Source organism: Myotis nattereri, assembly GCF_964212035.1.
Source record: "Myotis nattereri genome assembly, chromosome: 9".
NCBI classification, from domain to species: Eukaryota; Metazoa; Chordata; class Mammalia; order Chiroptera; family Vespertilionidae; genus Myotis; species Myotis nattereri.
The window spans coordinates 42,981,963-42,995,641 of NC_138084.1; the positions used below are offsets into that span (position 1 = coordinate 42,981,963).

Consider the following 13,679-nt stretch of genomic DNA (forward strand, 5'->3'; position numbering starts at 1 on the left):
AGTAAAAGCCAAAGAATTCAACAGCAGAATTTTAAAACAGAATTTTAAGACAAAAAGCCCCTAGCAGCCTCCATTTTAAATAGGTTGGGGGTGGGGCGGCATATGTGCCTCATGGATCAAACATATAAATTTACTTGCTTTGCCTTTTTAATAAAGATACCTACTTTAATTACTTTACAAATTAGCTTTTTAAATTATAACCAAGGTTTCATATAATTTCAGCTAAATGAGAAGCCAATATTTTTATAAGCAATTGGATCCTAGTGAAGTCTTCTAAGAAAGTTACTGAGACCTCCCATAATCCCTGTATATGCAAATAAGCCAAAGAGAATACTCTTTAAAAGTAAAATTCTAAGCTTAATAAAAAGGAGAAATTTTACAATTTTGAAATCTCTTCCACTAATATTTACAGAGTTAACTGAAAATTGTTATTCAAGCACTAAATCTGATCATTACTAGTAGTCACCATGATTAAAAGGGAAGTTGTTTAATGACTACATGGCCTGGCAGTATTACTAAGCATCAAGAAGCAACCATGTTTGTTATATTTGTTGTTTGGTGTAAAAAAGAAAGATAAAGATTTTTAAAAGAAACTCTCTAAGTGTGGCCTAAAAATTACTCTGGAAGGAAGTAAAGAGAGGTCCCCTTCAAACATCTGAAGAACTGTAATTAAAAGTCAATATATTGGGCCTCAAAAAGAAAAGTAAATATTTGTATTTTTGCCTCCCTAAACAAAGTTTATGTAAAATTACTCAAAGACTAATAGCAGAAATTTAGTTAGTGTCATTTATTGTCCACAGCCAAGGACAAGTAAAATTTAAAAATAAGCCTTATTTCAGACTAATTTAAATTGGCAAATTTAAATAAATAAATATTCACGAAATTTAGTTGTACTGGGCAGGAAACTATTCTTAAGCATTAACTAGGTTTTTATTGATGGTTCATCTCATAGTAAACTTGCTTAACATGCAATGAATCCAAACCAGTCATATTTCTGTGCATACAATTAAAAGCTATCAAGACTGCATTGCAGGATTTCCAAAAGCCTTTTAATATTATTTAAATTAAAAAAAAATAAAAAAGAAGAAGGGGGATAGTGGAATAATCCCCTGTGAGTAAATTACACCAAGAAAATGTTTTACTTTGAAAATTATTTTTCACTTGTAATGCTGAAGACAAGACAGCCATGAAAACACATTTGGTGTCGAAATAAGCCAAAGGAAAATGGTTTGGGCACAATGAAAGGAAAGGATCCCAAGTCTAGTTTATAGAAAAGATTCCTTTATTAACCTTTGGTTGAGAATATGCTTGTATATTTCCAGAAAACTCCTCCAAGCCCGTGTGGATTCCCGAAAGAAATATTAAACTTCAACATGGATCCGAGGGAGGAACTAGCCAGGTTAATGAGGACCCTGCACCTGGAGCCACACCTTATAGCTTCGGACAATCTCAGCCACAGATAACAGCAACCCCGGGCAACCCTCTGAAGATAAGGAGTGGGAGGAGGACAAGGCGGACGGCAAACAGTCCAGAGGTCACCTGGGGCATGTTGAAGACAACGGTCCAGAAAGCTGAGCGAATTTGTGAGGAGACCAAAACCCAAGAATACCTGAGAAAGTCTTCCTTGCCATGCTGTGCAGTAATTTTACCAGGGGCAAATGGGGAAGTATTTTGGACTTCCGTTCCTGACCCTCCATGGGTAAGACCCCTGCCTAATGTAGTCACCAATAATACCAAACACCTTGGTCATCCAGGAGGACCATGGGTGGGGCAAGAAAGTATATGGGCAAAGTATAATTACATGGGTGCTTCCCTTTTGTATGACACAGAGTCAAACCACTGCTCCTTGGTGTGTAAAATTAGAGAGGCTTCTGGCTTGCATGGACACCAAAGGATGGGGAGGCAAAAGCCCAAATACGTCTACTATCACTACTTGCTCCAGGGAGAGGTGCAGAAAATGTAACTGTACTAAGACACCACCACTCCCAGACTAAGCCATTATGTAAAAAGTCTTGTGAATGGCACCCCACCGAGGAAGAAATTAATTGGCAAGACTGTTACAGTGATTACCCTACCACCAGCAAACTTAGTAACAGTTTTTCCTTTTTTGATTAGGGCCCCTATGGGTCTGCGTATAGTAACAATTGCACCCTAAAATGGAAGGGGAACGCATCCTATCTATATGTTGATGCAAATCACTCCATCTCATGGCATGGAGGAGGACTTGTTGGATCCCAATTACAACATGACAACTGGCCCCTACAAAATACGCAATGGAAATCAGCTGCTGCACTTGCACCTATTAAATGGCATAGTTTTAATTATAGCTCAGATAATTCCATTCGTACCTTATGGGGAACTCCCAATAAGAGAGTATTTGCCACCGCCTGTGTGTTTGATCCGTTTGTACTCCTCTCAGGCCCCATCCAGATGTGCCTTAATACTACAAGCCATCTGTACGAGGTGTCATGCACAGGCTGTATACTATCCCATTGTATTCCCTCATTATTTTAAAACAACCAGCTTTCGCTTGGGTTCCTACTAACCTAACCGAGCCTTGGGAATCTCATCAAACCTACCAACTGATACATGATCTGGTAAAAATATTAAAAAGACAAAAAAGATTTCTTGGAATGTTAATTGCAAGAATCTTTGCCCTCGTAATTTTACTTACTTCTGTGGGCATTGCTGCTTTCATTCATGGTACAAACTGTTCAACCTTCTCAGTTTGTATGACATGTTAAGGAAAATGTAACTAAGACCATGTCTATGCAAAAAAAGAATTAACAGCCAGTTTGAGATTGAACTGTCGGCACTAAAGTCTACAGTCTTATGAATGGGTGATAAAATCCATAGCTTAGAACAAAGAATATCCTTGCAGTGTCATTATAATTTTTCCCAGATTTGTGTTACCCCTATTCCCTATAATAATACCTTGCACCCTTGGGAATCAATAAAAAATCACCTTCTTGGTGCTTGGGGTAAAGGTAACACAACCCTTGATATTTTAGAATTACAGCAGCATACTGTACAATTATCCCAGGCAAACTTACAAACTAATTCCTTGGATACCTGGCAGTCATTTAAAAAGGACAGGAAAGAATTTAACCCCTTCCACTGGATAGCCCTGCATTAGCCTCTCAGCATAACCACTGTTGCTTGTCTCATTTTTGTTCTCATGGTTATTTCTAGCCTGCAGATGCAGAATGAAGAGCCTTAAAAGGACTCGAACCCTTTAGGCGGCATTCACTTTTTAAGATTTATTAAGGAAAAGAAAAGGGGGAGATGTTGAAAGCTGCCCATTGTCTTCACTAGCAGAGAGGTGGGGACCAGGAGCCCAGAACACTGGTGAACCTTGAGCCCTGGCAAAGTCAAGACAATGGTAGCTGAAGCAATTTCCCGACCAGATAGTCATATAAATCCTTACTGATAAGATAGTCTGCCTGTTACTAGAACTGCCTGCTTAAGGGGTGTAGGTGTATCCCAAACTGAATAAAAGGATGGCAAGACCTGAGCACAAGTGGAGTCCTTCCTCTTGCGTTGGGCTCCCGCCTGGCCCCCCAATTTCCAAATTATTATTTCTTGTCTCGTCTCTGTCATTTGCACGTGGCCCTTTTCCAGAGCCCAAACCTGAACCATGCGGGACATGGGTCATCACAAAGCTTCTTAGAAACAGTAGCTACCACTACTATCATTACTACTATTAAATAATAGTCTGGATATTAAATTGGTCACTTAAGTCCACATCCCCTCCCAGCTACTCTGATTGTCCCAATGGTTTAGAACAGATGTCCTGATTATAGAATACACTTCCCCCTTCTGACCATACTCCAGAGGATGAGCCAGAGAGAAATTCCACAGAAAGGTCATGCAGAAGACCAACCACGTACTGCCCCCCACCCCCAGGCCGTCCCTGACACCTGGGGTCATCTGTCTCCCTGGGTTAGGACTGTCCTCCCCAGAGCCTTGGTTGGAATGTACAGGTCTGGGGATCCAACAGGGGTGGGCTAAGTGGACAAGATGTCCTCTCTGATCAGGGCTGGGGGCACTCAGGAGTTAGCAGCAAGCCCTGTGTTTTACGGGGAGTGCATTTATAGGGGATCTCTGAGGGCCCCCATATCCTCCTATTCAGACCCTTGGAGCCACCCTTAGTGCAGAACCCCTTCCTGAAACATCAAACACTCCTCTGTGCAGGGCTCTGGAAGGGATGAGTCCAGCCTGCCCGAGACCAGAGGAGGGGGTGAAAGTGGCCACCCAAGGGACTGGACTCTGCTCCTGAGGGAGAGGGGCCAGGTCTGCTTGGCTGAGGTCATACCCTGCTGCCTTGGACACCGACCAGGGGAAAGCCCCTTCCTGACTGGGACCCTGGACTGAGCTCAAGGGGTGAGGTCAGGCTATGGGAAGGGAAATCAGGCTGAAGACGGGGGCGGGGGGGGGGGGAGGGTTGGAGGGCTGGAAGTAGGGGATCCTGGATTCTGATCCTGCTTCTACCACTGATTGGCTGTAACCTTGAGCAAGTGACTTTGCCTCTCTGGGCCTCATCTGTAGACTGGAACCTAACTCCTAAGGTTGGTTGGCTGGTTAACATACATAAATTTGCCAGCAACGGTGCTGTGTGCATGTTTGCTGACGTTGTCATCCTCGCTGATGTCATTACTCAGCTCTCTCTGAGTTTCTTCCCCTTTAACTGGAGAGTGAGCTTGTCTCACGGAATGATGTAAAGTTGGTAAAGTAACAAATGCGTAGTGTCAGGCACACTGTAGTACTTAAATCAAGGAGGGCACCCTTCCTTTCTCTCTCCTTTCCCAGAGAGGAGCCAGACTATGAATCCGAGTCAAGACTGACTCCCACCAGCGTTCTCTGTGTCCTGTCTCTGGCCCTTGGCCTCAGTCTCCCCATCTGTGAAAAAAGCTTCTGGGCCAAGTGGTCTCTGACTGTCCATGGCCATATGTGCTCCAGCCTCCTTCTCCCCTCCATTCTCTCCTTCCCTCTCCATTTCCAGCTCACATCCACTACATCCCCTCCGACTGCAAAGAGAACCCTTGGAACCCTAAAGAGACTGCTGGTGGGCAATGGGGAACCAGCCCTCAAGGAGCCCAGGGCCCATTCGAGGCCTCCAAGGGTTAAGATCCAGAGTGAAGGGGGGTGTGGGGAAGAGGCAGGGAGAGGCCTGGAGCCCAGGGCCTGCCTCCCCTCCCCCTACCCTGGGAACAGAAGCTACTTGTTTGGGCATCAGCCGGCTGGCTTTGAGCTTGGCCAAAGGAGAATGGGGTGGGGAGGGGAGAGGGCCCTGGAGAGCAGAGGGGACTCCCTTCTTCCAGCCAATGGGCAAGTCCATCACTAGCCCCTAGGACTCTCAGAGGTCCCTTACCCCTATAAACTGACCCCTTCCCCCAGGTTCTGCCGTTTCTTCATTCAAACACTCACTGCTGGGGGCAGGATTTAGACTCAGGCCCAGCTCTTGCCCACGACCAGGCTCTTTTTGGAGCATGGGACCAGGGCTATCACCCCATCCTACAGATGGGGAAATGAAGGCCCTGAGGAACTGAGCCAGGAACTAAGAAGTCTGGGGATTTGTTACTGTATTAACATAGGGTTTGGTGGCAGCACAGGGGCTGCCTCACATCCCTGACATTCCCATACCTCTGCAAACCCCTTCCCCACAGAGCTCCAAGGAGGCCCTTGCTAAGCTGAGCCACTACACAGGCCTAAAAGGCTGGGCAGCAATAAGCAGCCCACCTGTGAAGTCCCAAAGGATCTAGGAGATTTGGAGGGGTGGGGACGGAGGATGGTGGGGAGACAAGCAACCTGAACAAAGGGCTGAGGCTTGATGTATAGAAAAGCATGACTGGAACCCGACAGGGGCTGGGGTCAAGTGGGGAATGCCCCAATGAAGCTTGGGTACAATCTGGGCCCCTGGTGGCCTCTGCCAATTTCCAACTCCCTAGTTGTCAGGACTCTGCCTGGATCAGCCCCCTCTTGCCCTACTCCTGTGAGCAAATGGCAAATGGGGAGGCAGAGTTCCCAGGTCAGAATCTGGACAATCCCAAAACCATGGGACACGGGCATGAGTTCTCTCTACACCCTGCCCTTGCTACCCCTTCGTGCCATACCCATCTCCTCACCATTCCTCAAATATGCCATGCAAGTTCCTGCTCTTGCACAAGCTATGCCCTCCTCTGGGGGGTCCTTATCCTTGTGAATTGGCACAACTGCTGAGGCCCATTCCAGTCATCTCCCCCTGGGCCTCCAAGAGTTCCAGTCCCTCATTCCATCTCAGTGCCAGTCTAGACCTGTCTTTGTGACTCTGCTGGTATCCTTCTACCCTGTAATGAGCTTACTGGGAGGTCTCCCCTAGCCCGGCACTCTGCTCTCTGAGACAGGAGTCCTGGGTGCCTGTCTGGACCTGGGTGCTCAGTCAAATCCTTCCCTGAGTACCTCTACACATCGGACCCTATAGCCCTCCCCACCCCCCAAGCCTGGGGATCAGGGAAGGATTCCAGGACAGTTTTGGGGAAGGGGGTGCATATGCCAGAAGTCATGTTGTGATGGCTTTTGACCTAAGTTCCCCAGCAACAAAAACACCCCTGGCGATCTGAAACCAAACACCCACCCCATGCCCCCCAGGCTGCACTCCAAGTCTGCTCTCTCCAGGCCCAATTACCCACTCCAGGCGTGACCCCATTCAATGTGAACACAAACCTCCTTTCTTTCCCCAACAACTGGGCCAGGTAGGGGCTCTTGGGAGGCCATGCCACCATTTACTGGTGGGGAATTGGGGCAGAGACCGGAAGTAGTCTTCCCAAGGTCACTGCCCAGGTCCTGGGCATAGGGTCGTAGCAATGTGCAGAGCTGTCGGGGTCTCCGCGGTCAACGAGGTGCGAGCCCTCATTTCACAGATGAGAAAAGCAAGGCGTCCGACCAGGGCTAGCTCCGATCCCGAGAGCCTTCCTGCCAGAGGGTGAGGGCTGGAAGCCCTGTCCCGCCGGTTCGCCCTTCTCTCTACGGTCTCTGGCCCGACGGCGCACCGTCGAGAAGCCACCGCCACCCCCACCGCGAGACCGGAGAACAGATAACACAACCTGCAGAAACACCCGCGGAAGTAGGTGTCAGGCACAGCATCGCCGCGGGGCCTCGGCGGTCCCTTCTGCGGAATGGGAAAACTCCGGGCCACACCTGGGGAAGGAGCGGGGACGGGGATGCCCCGGCAGCCTCACTGACCTGCTCCGAGCCAAGACCACGAGGAGACCCGGTTCCGGCACCGGCACCGCCACGCTCCCGCCGCAGCAGCGAACTCGCAGCCTCAGGCCGGGCGCGCCCACCCCACCGGGCGCTTCCGCCCGCCCACGTGACGCCCTGGGAGGGGAGGGCGGGGTCTGCGCGTGACCACGCCCGAGGGCGGGGGCGTGACGTGGCCACGCCCCCGGTGACCCCGCCCAGTCAGAGTCTTCGAGTTCGCGGTGCAGTCGGTGGGTCTGTGTGCCTCCCGTTTGTGTCTCCCGCTCCTCTGCCTGCTGGAAGGTCCGTTTCTGTCTCCTGAGCCTACCACCCCCATCCGCGGAGTCTCCCTGCCTCTTGCTTCTCTTCTTCTGGTGACTGTGCCCAGAGGGATGAGCCACACGCCCCCAGGAGCCCAGACCGCCCAGGGTGTAAAAACCAGGACGACCAAGGTCTCTGACCTCCTCTTCTAGGAAGTCCTTCCCCACCCCATTCTCTGAGTTTAGCCCACTTCTCCCCAGAGCCACTTCCCCCAGAGGCGGGGTGGTTGGGAGGAGTCCTTCCCCCAGTTAGAGCGATTAAAGATCCCTCTAAAGATCCCTCGGCTGAAGGCTGCAGCCTAAGGTTCCGGCACCTGGGAGATTCTCTGCCATCCTGCAAGCACACACGGATGAAGGCCCAGAGTCTGGCAGGCATTCCTGGTTCCTGTGTCCAGGGCACCTTTGGGGTCAGCCAAGCAGAAACCTTAGCTTTTTTATGCTTCCATTTCGCCAAATACCCCGTGGAGTCATTTGAAAGAACAGCTCTCACCAGGGTGGGGCACGGGGGTTTACCCTGAGAATGGGAGTTACTAATTTGAGCACCTACTACATGCCAGGCCCAGTGCCAGACACCTCACTGGAGGTCTTCAAAATGACCTAGGGAGGGCTCAAATCACAGGGCCCATTCCCTCCAGTGCCCTGGAGTCTGATGGCCCTCACCTCAACCCCAACCTCCCTCCTCCAGAACATGATGCCCCAACCTCAGTTCGGAGGCCCACAGCCCTGTGGCCTGACACCCAGGGACCTCTCCACCTCCCTTCCCTGATGACTAGAGAGTATCAGTCCCCCAATCCATAGATTGGACGCTATGAGGCCGAAGGTCACAAAATAGAAACCCACTTCCCCATGGAGCTGAAGGTCATACAAAAAAACCCCACCCTCTGACCCCTGACCCAGGGCCTCTAGCCAGAGCTACTCCTTCTCTTAGAGCAGTGAAAGGTAGTCAAATAGCCTGGAGAGAATGGCAGAATGACCACCAACAAGGACAGGTGGGTGGATGAAGAGTGAACTAATGAATAGACACAAAGGGAATGGAACATACCCATAAATGGAGAAAAAGCTAACCACCCAACCCCCCAGCTACCCATGGGGAGGAAAGAGGATGCCTAAAGAAATAAAGGTCAGGCAATCGACGATAAAATTAACAAAATAAACTGTAGAGCAAGGGGACCAAGAGTGGCAGTTGTGCCCCGGACAGGTGGGAAGCAGGTACAGCGAGGAGTCAGTGAGCCGGCTGAGGCTGTGGGATGGTTTATTAGGGCTATATCCAGCAAGGCCACAGTGCCAACCTGGGTCTGAGCCCAACGTCCTCAGGAGGCACAGGGGGTGAGGGAGGGGAGAAAGCCACCCCCAGGCTCTGCCCTGTCTTGTCTCAGTCCCTGTTATGGTTCCACGCTCAGGTGAGCGAGGTATCATCGTCACTTCCCTCGCCGCCAGCACCGCCCATACGCTCCTCCCGACTCTCTGCCACCGCGCTCTCATCGATGTTCTCCAGCGAGTCCGCATGCTGGACGGACAGCTCCGACAGCGCCAGGCTTGGCAACAGGCTCTGCTCTGGGTGTAGCCACGGTTTAAAGTGGGGCTGATGCTTCTGCTTCCACTCAGGGTACTTGACGCACGCCTTGTACATCTTCTTCATGGCCTGTGGACCGGCAGCACCAGAGTCAGGAGTGAGCAGGCACAGGACTAGTTTCTTACCACATCCCCTCTCATGCTCTCCAGCCACTCAGCCCCCCACTCCCAGCATCCTGAGTTCTTGCCCCAAGTTCATAACTCTGCCCCTCAGACCTGACTCCCCATCTCTATCCCACTCCACCCGTTCAGCCCAGAACCCTCTCCACCAACCTCCATACCCCCAAAGTCCCAAGGCCACTCACCTTGGGAGCCAGGAACTGAGAAGATTTATTCACCACCCACTTGGGTAAGGAGCCTATGAGAGCAGGGAAGGGGAGTGAGGAGAGAAGGGAAGCAGCAGCCTCAGGCACCCAGTCCCCTGCCTCCAGTCTGAGGTTTCCAGAGAGGCCACTCACTTCTCCATGGGAGTGGGGGGGGGGGGTGAGATAAGTCCCATAAGACTTTATTATCCTTACCCTCTTTCCATCTCAGACCAAGGTGCTCTGCTAGAGGGGAATGTTAGCTTTTTCTCCATGTATGGGCATATTCCATTCCCTTTGTGTCTATTCATTAGGCTTACCTCTGTGTCCCTGCCCCCTCCTGCTAAGCCCCAGAGGGCTGGCTGCAGGAAAGAAAACTGCAGGGTCCTAGGTGATTACAGGCTACAGATGGACTGAACCGCTGACCCAGCAAGCTCCTGCCTGCTGCCTGCCCTCCACTCACACTAACATCCCTTCTCATACCCAGTCCCTCTATGGGGAATAAATAGTCCTGATGCTTAGCCCCTCCTCTGCCTGTACCCCAGAAAGCCTAGCTGCTGCACATCCCTCTTGGCTGGACACTCCAGCCTGGCCTGACTTGGAATCCACAGCCCAGCTCTCCACCCTGTCTCATTCCCAAGTGTCTGCTCTGCCTTTGACACTCAACACATTCACTCAATGAGATGCTGGGGAGCCCAGGGCCTTGGCCACTGGGCCCTCAGTGGGGTTCAGGGCATTCCCAGGTAAAGGTGCTTGGGGCTTACCCATCCTTGAGTCATCCATCCATTCATTCACGCACTCCACATTCGCTCAGTGATGCCCACCCTCGGGGACCCAGAAAGGAACTCACTGTCGGGGGGGCCCAACAGTGTGCCAAGTGCTCTGCTAGAGGGGAATGGGCCCACAGAGCAGGGAGCCAGTGACTCCTCTGGGTATTAGGGATAGAGGAGGTGACATCTGGAGGGACGAGTAAGGGAGAAGAGGTGTTTCTAGGATGCCTAGACAGGGAGGTGGGAATGTGTAAGAGCGGCCAGTGAGCAGGGAGCAAGTCAGAGTATAGGAGTGTGAGCACTAGGAAGGGAGCGCTAAGCTTCATCATGGGACAGTGGCTACCACCTTGGCCCTTGCTTTTCAAACCGCTGTGACGTCTCAAACCGTGGGTCAAATGATGAATATGTTTTGGATGAATATGCCCCGAAATATAAAACAACTCCTAACAAAAACCCTTCTGGATTCTGAGTAAATCAAGTCCCATCCCCTGGGAAATAGGAGAGGATCCCATGGTAGGCTCCAGGGCCAAGCTCTCACCTTTGGGGTCCACCTGGGCCAGGTAGGTGATGATGCAGCTCTTGGGCCCCGTGCTCTGGATGAGGTAGCCCGTCTGGATGGACACAGCTCGGACCAAGTCTTTCCGAGGCGGGTATTTCTGGGGACAGAAAGCACCGGGAGGTTAAGATTCAGGGTGGGAGCAAAGGAGGTGTCTCTGTGAGTACACACACACACACACACACACACACACACACACACAGTTAGTTCATATCTCCTGGTGTCTACTCCAGGCCAGGCCTGCTGCTGGGGTAAGGAGAAAAGGAAGAGTCAGGCTAGGCTATCTTTACCCTTTTTAGGGTCAGGGTTCATGAGCACACACAGGCAAGCACACGCATACCTACACACACATATGCGCGTGCTTGTCCTTGCCCAGGCCAGCTGTACCTGCTTGTCCTACCTGTCATGGAGATCAAAGTGGCCCAGCCTCAAGGAAGGTCAGGGAACCCTGACCTCACTCCCCCCTTTCCTAGTCAGACCATGCAGAGCCCAACCAATGGAATTCAGCATATCTGAGGGCCAATAGATTTCATGTCTGGCTTGAAGTCACAGGGAAGTCACGATAGCAACCAGGGTCCTTTTCCTAGGCTAGGCCTGCCAGCCCAGCCCTACCTGGCACCTTCCTTGCCCACCCAGCAGGGAAGGCAGGTCAACTCACGGGATGTTTGACTGAGTAGTTCATAATGATGTAATCAGTGCCCATGGGGAGCCAGGAGCGAAGGGTGATGACATCACGGTTCTTCAGGGGCTTTGGACACCTCCCTGTGGAGGGCAAGGGACAGTTCAGCCAGACCACTGGCCTGCCTGACTGACTGCAAGGGAGGGCATGGCAGAGGCTAGCGACACAGGGATGCCTAGTTAACTGCCAGCTCCCCCTGAACCAACAGGTACCCCCAACACCACAGTCCCAGAACTGGAACTAGGAAAGAGACAGAGCACAACCCTCTCCCCTCCTGTCTCCAGCCACCCTTCTCCTCACAACCTCACACAGCCCTTACCTTGCTGGCCTGGCTTGTTTGTATATGTGAGTGTATGGGAAAATCACGGTATTACTTGATGTAGGTACATGAAAACATGTGACTGTGAATACGTGGCATATGGCTGTGGGTTGTATACATGTGTACACGTGTTTGTGTGGAATGTGCATAAATGAACATGGGAGTGCATAATGTGTTTTAGTGTATGTGTTCACAACTGTCTGGGAGTGGACAGGGATGTCAGGAAGGGCAGCCCAACATCTCAGCACTCAGGTCTCTGAGCACATTGGCCGTGGGAGCGACCACAGGGAGGGAAGACGGGAGGAGGAGCCTCAGCTGGAAGCCTGGTAGAGGCCTGCAGGAGGCTAGGGGAGTGTGCTTGGGCTTGCTCACAAGAATAATAGCCCACGTCAGCATTGACTGTCAAGCGAGCGATGTCGAAAGTCTCAATGACGTTGCTGTCCCACTTCTTTCGGTATTCAATGTCATGTAGGACATCGTAGAGTGTCTCGGCTGGCACATCGCGGCACTCCATCCGGCACTGCAGATAGACACATGGGTTGTCAGGGTCACACAGGGTTCAAAGCCTTGGTACCAGGGGTCCGGAGGGCAAACAGGCAAAGGGGGGAGGAGGAGGAGGAGGACAGAAAGGAACAGCGACCTCTAAAGCCAACATGGACTCGCCACTTGCCACGAGTCCTGTCCAGCCCTCCCAGAAGCCACCTGTGCTAGGAGACAGCAGCCCCTATATCCAAAGACTATCCCCCCACCTTAACTCCCAACAAACCTCCCCATTTGACCCTGTTTCCTTCTCAAGGAGGCCTTCCTGAATTATCCAGCCATATGCTGAGTCTCTAGATCTGTGCCCTCTCAGACCCTTGAACTTCATGGTCGCAGGCTCACAACTGTTTCAACACAGAACCTGGTATGGTTACATGTTGACACGAAAGCATGAACGAACAAATGCCTAAGTGGATGATTTCCTTCCTCCGTGGGACCTTATCACCAGGCCATACCACTTTTTTTCTTAATCCAACAAGCATCTTTGGATCTCTTATTATTTGTTAGCCTTGTCTTCAAAGAGCTTTCTGTCCAGCAGAGACAAGAGCTGCCGAAGATACCTTTTTAAAAATTTAACCCTTACAATAACTCTGCCACACAAGAAATCCAAGAAGGAAATTGAGGTTCAGAAAGATTAAGTAAAGTAACTTGCCCAAGGTCACTGAGCTGGAAAGTAGCAGAGATATGGGATTTAACGCAGATCACATGTCTGGAAAGCCAGTAAAAACAGAATGAGGTTTCGCCAGATTTTCACTCAGCAAGATGAAACTTAGTCCATAGCCTTGTTCTGTGTTGTTGTTTTTTTTCTCACCCAAGAGCCCAATCCCCAGGATCAAGTTCCTCTCAGCAAGTGAACACATTTTCTTGCATCGTTTATAAAGGTCTCCCAGAACTGGTGTTCAGACGGTGCCACGGGAGGCACACACATTGCTTTCTACAGAAAAGGGGATACATGCAACCATATGAGGGCGGCGTCACATTGCCTTCCCCCTAATCTTGGGTTAGGCTGTGGGGCTCCTAACCATATGAGAAGCCACAGGAAGGACACATCACTACCTATTGGGTATTTTAGGAACCAGTGAAGTCATCAAGCCCTACTTTGCAGAAAATAAAGAGGACAGAGGGACAAGCTAAGTATTACCATGAGAAGCTAAGTGTTACCATGAGAATACAACCAGACAAAGCCAGAGGGTGAGAGATTCTGCAGAGTTACTGGTCCAGTCTCTTCTACAGATTAATGACGTAAGGAACTAGGCTAGACTGAGACACTTCCAGGACACAACCACCAGAGGGAAAGTGTGTTCCTGGACTGCACACTGGCTTGGACACAACAATTGTAAAGGACATTTGGGACAGCTGGAGAAATAGGAATATGATCTGAGTGTTAGATGTGCCAAAAATGT

At 50.6% G+C, this 13,679-nt stretch overlaps 1 protein-coding gene across 3 annotated transcripts in view; it reads right to left on the reverse strand.

The window, feature by feature from the left end:
* Window positions 1-8,767: 8,767 nt before the first annotated feature.
* The window catches only part of STARD10 (StAR related lipid transfer domain containing 10), a 52,172-nt gene continuing 47,260 nt past the window's right edge, over window positions 8,768-13,679 (reverse strand). For all 3 annotated transcript variants that reach the window (XM_081098710.1, XM_081098711.1, XM_081098709.1), the window contains exons 3-7: window positions 12,109-12,256; window positions 11,397-11,500; window positions 10,721-10,838; window positions 9,416-9,468; window positions 8,768-9,180 (exon numbers count right to left, since the gene is read on the reverse strand). In XM_081098710.1, the coding sequence (XP_080954836.1) occupies window positions 8,935-9,180; window positions 9,416-9,468; window positions 10,721-10,838; window positions 11,397-11,500; window positions 12,109-12,256 (669 nt within the window). In that variant the 3' untranslated portion in view covers window positions 8,768-8,934. The remainder of the gene's footprint in view (window positions 9,181-9,415; window positions 9,469-10,720; window positions 10,839-11,396; window positions 11,501-12,108; window positions 12,257-13,679) is intronic.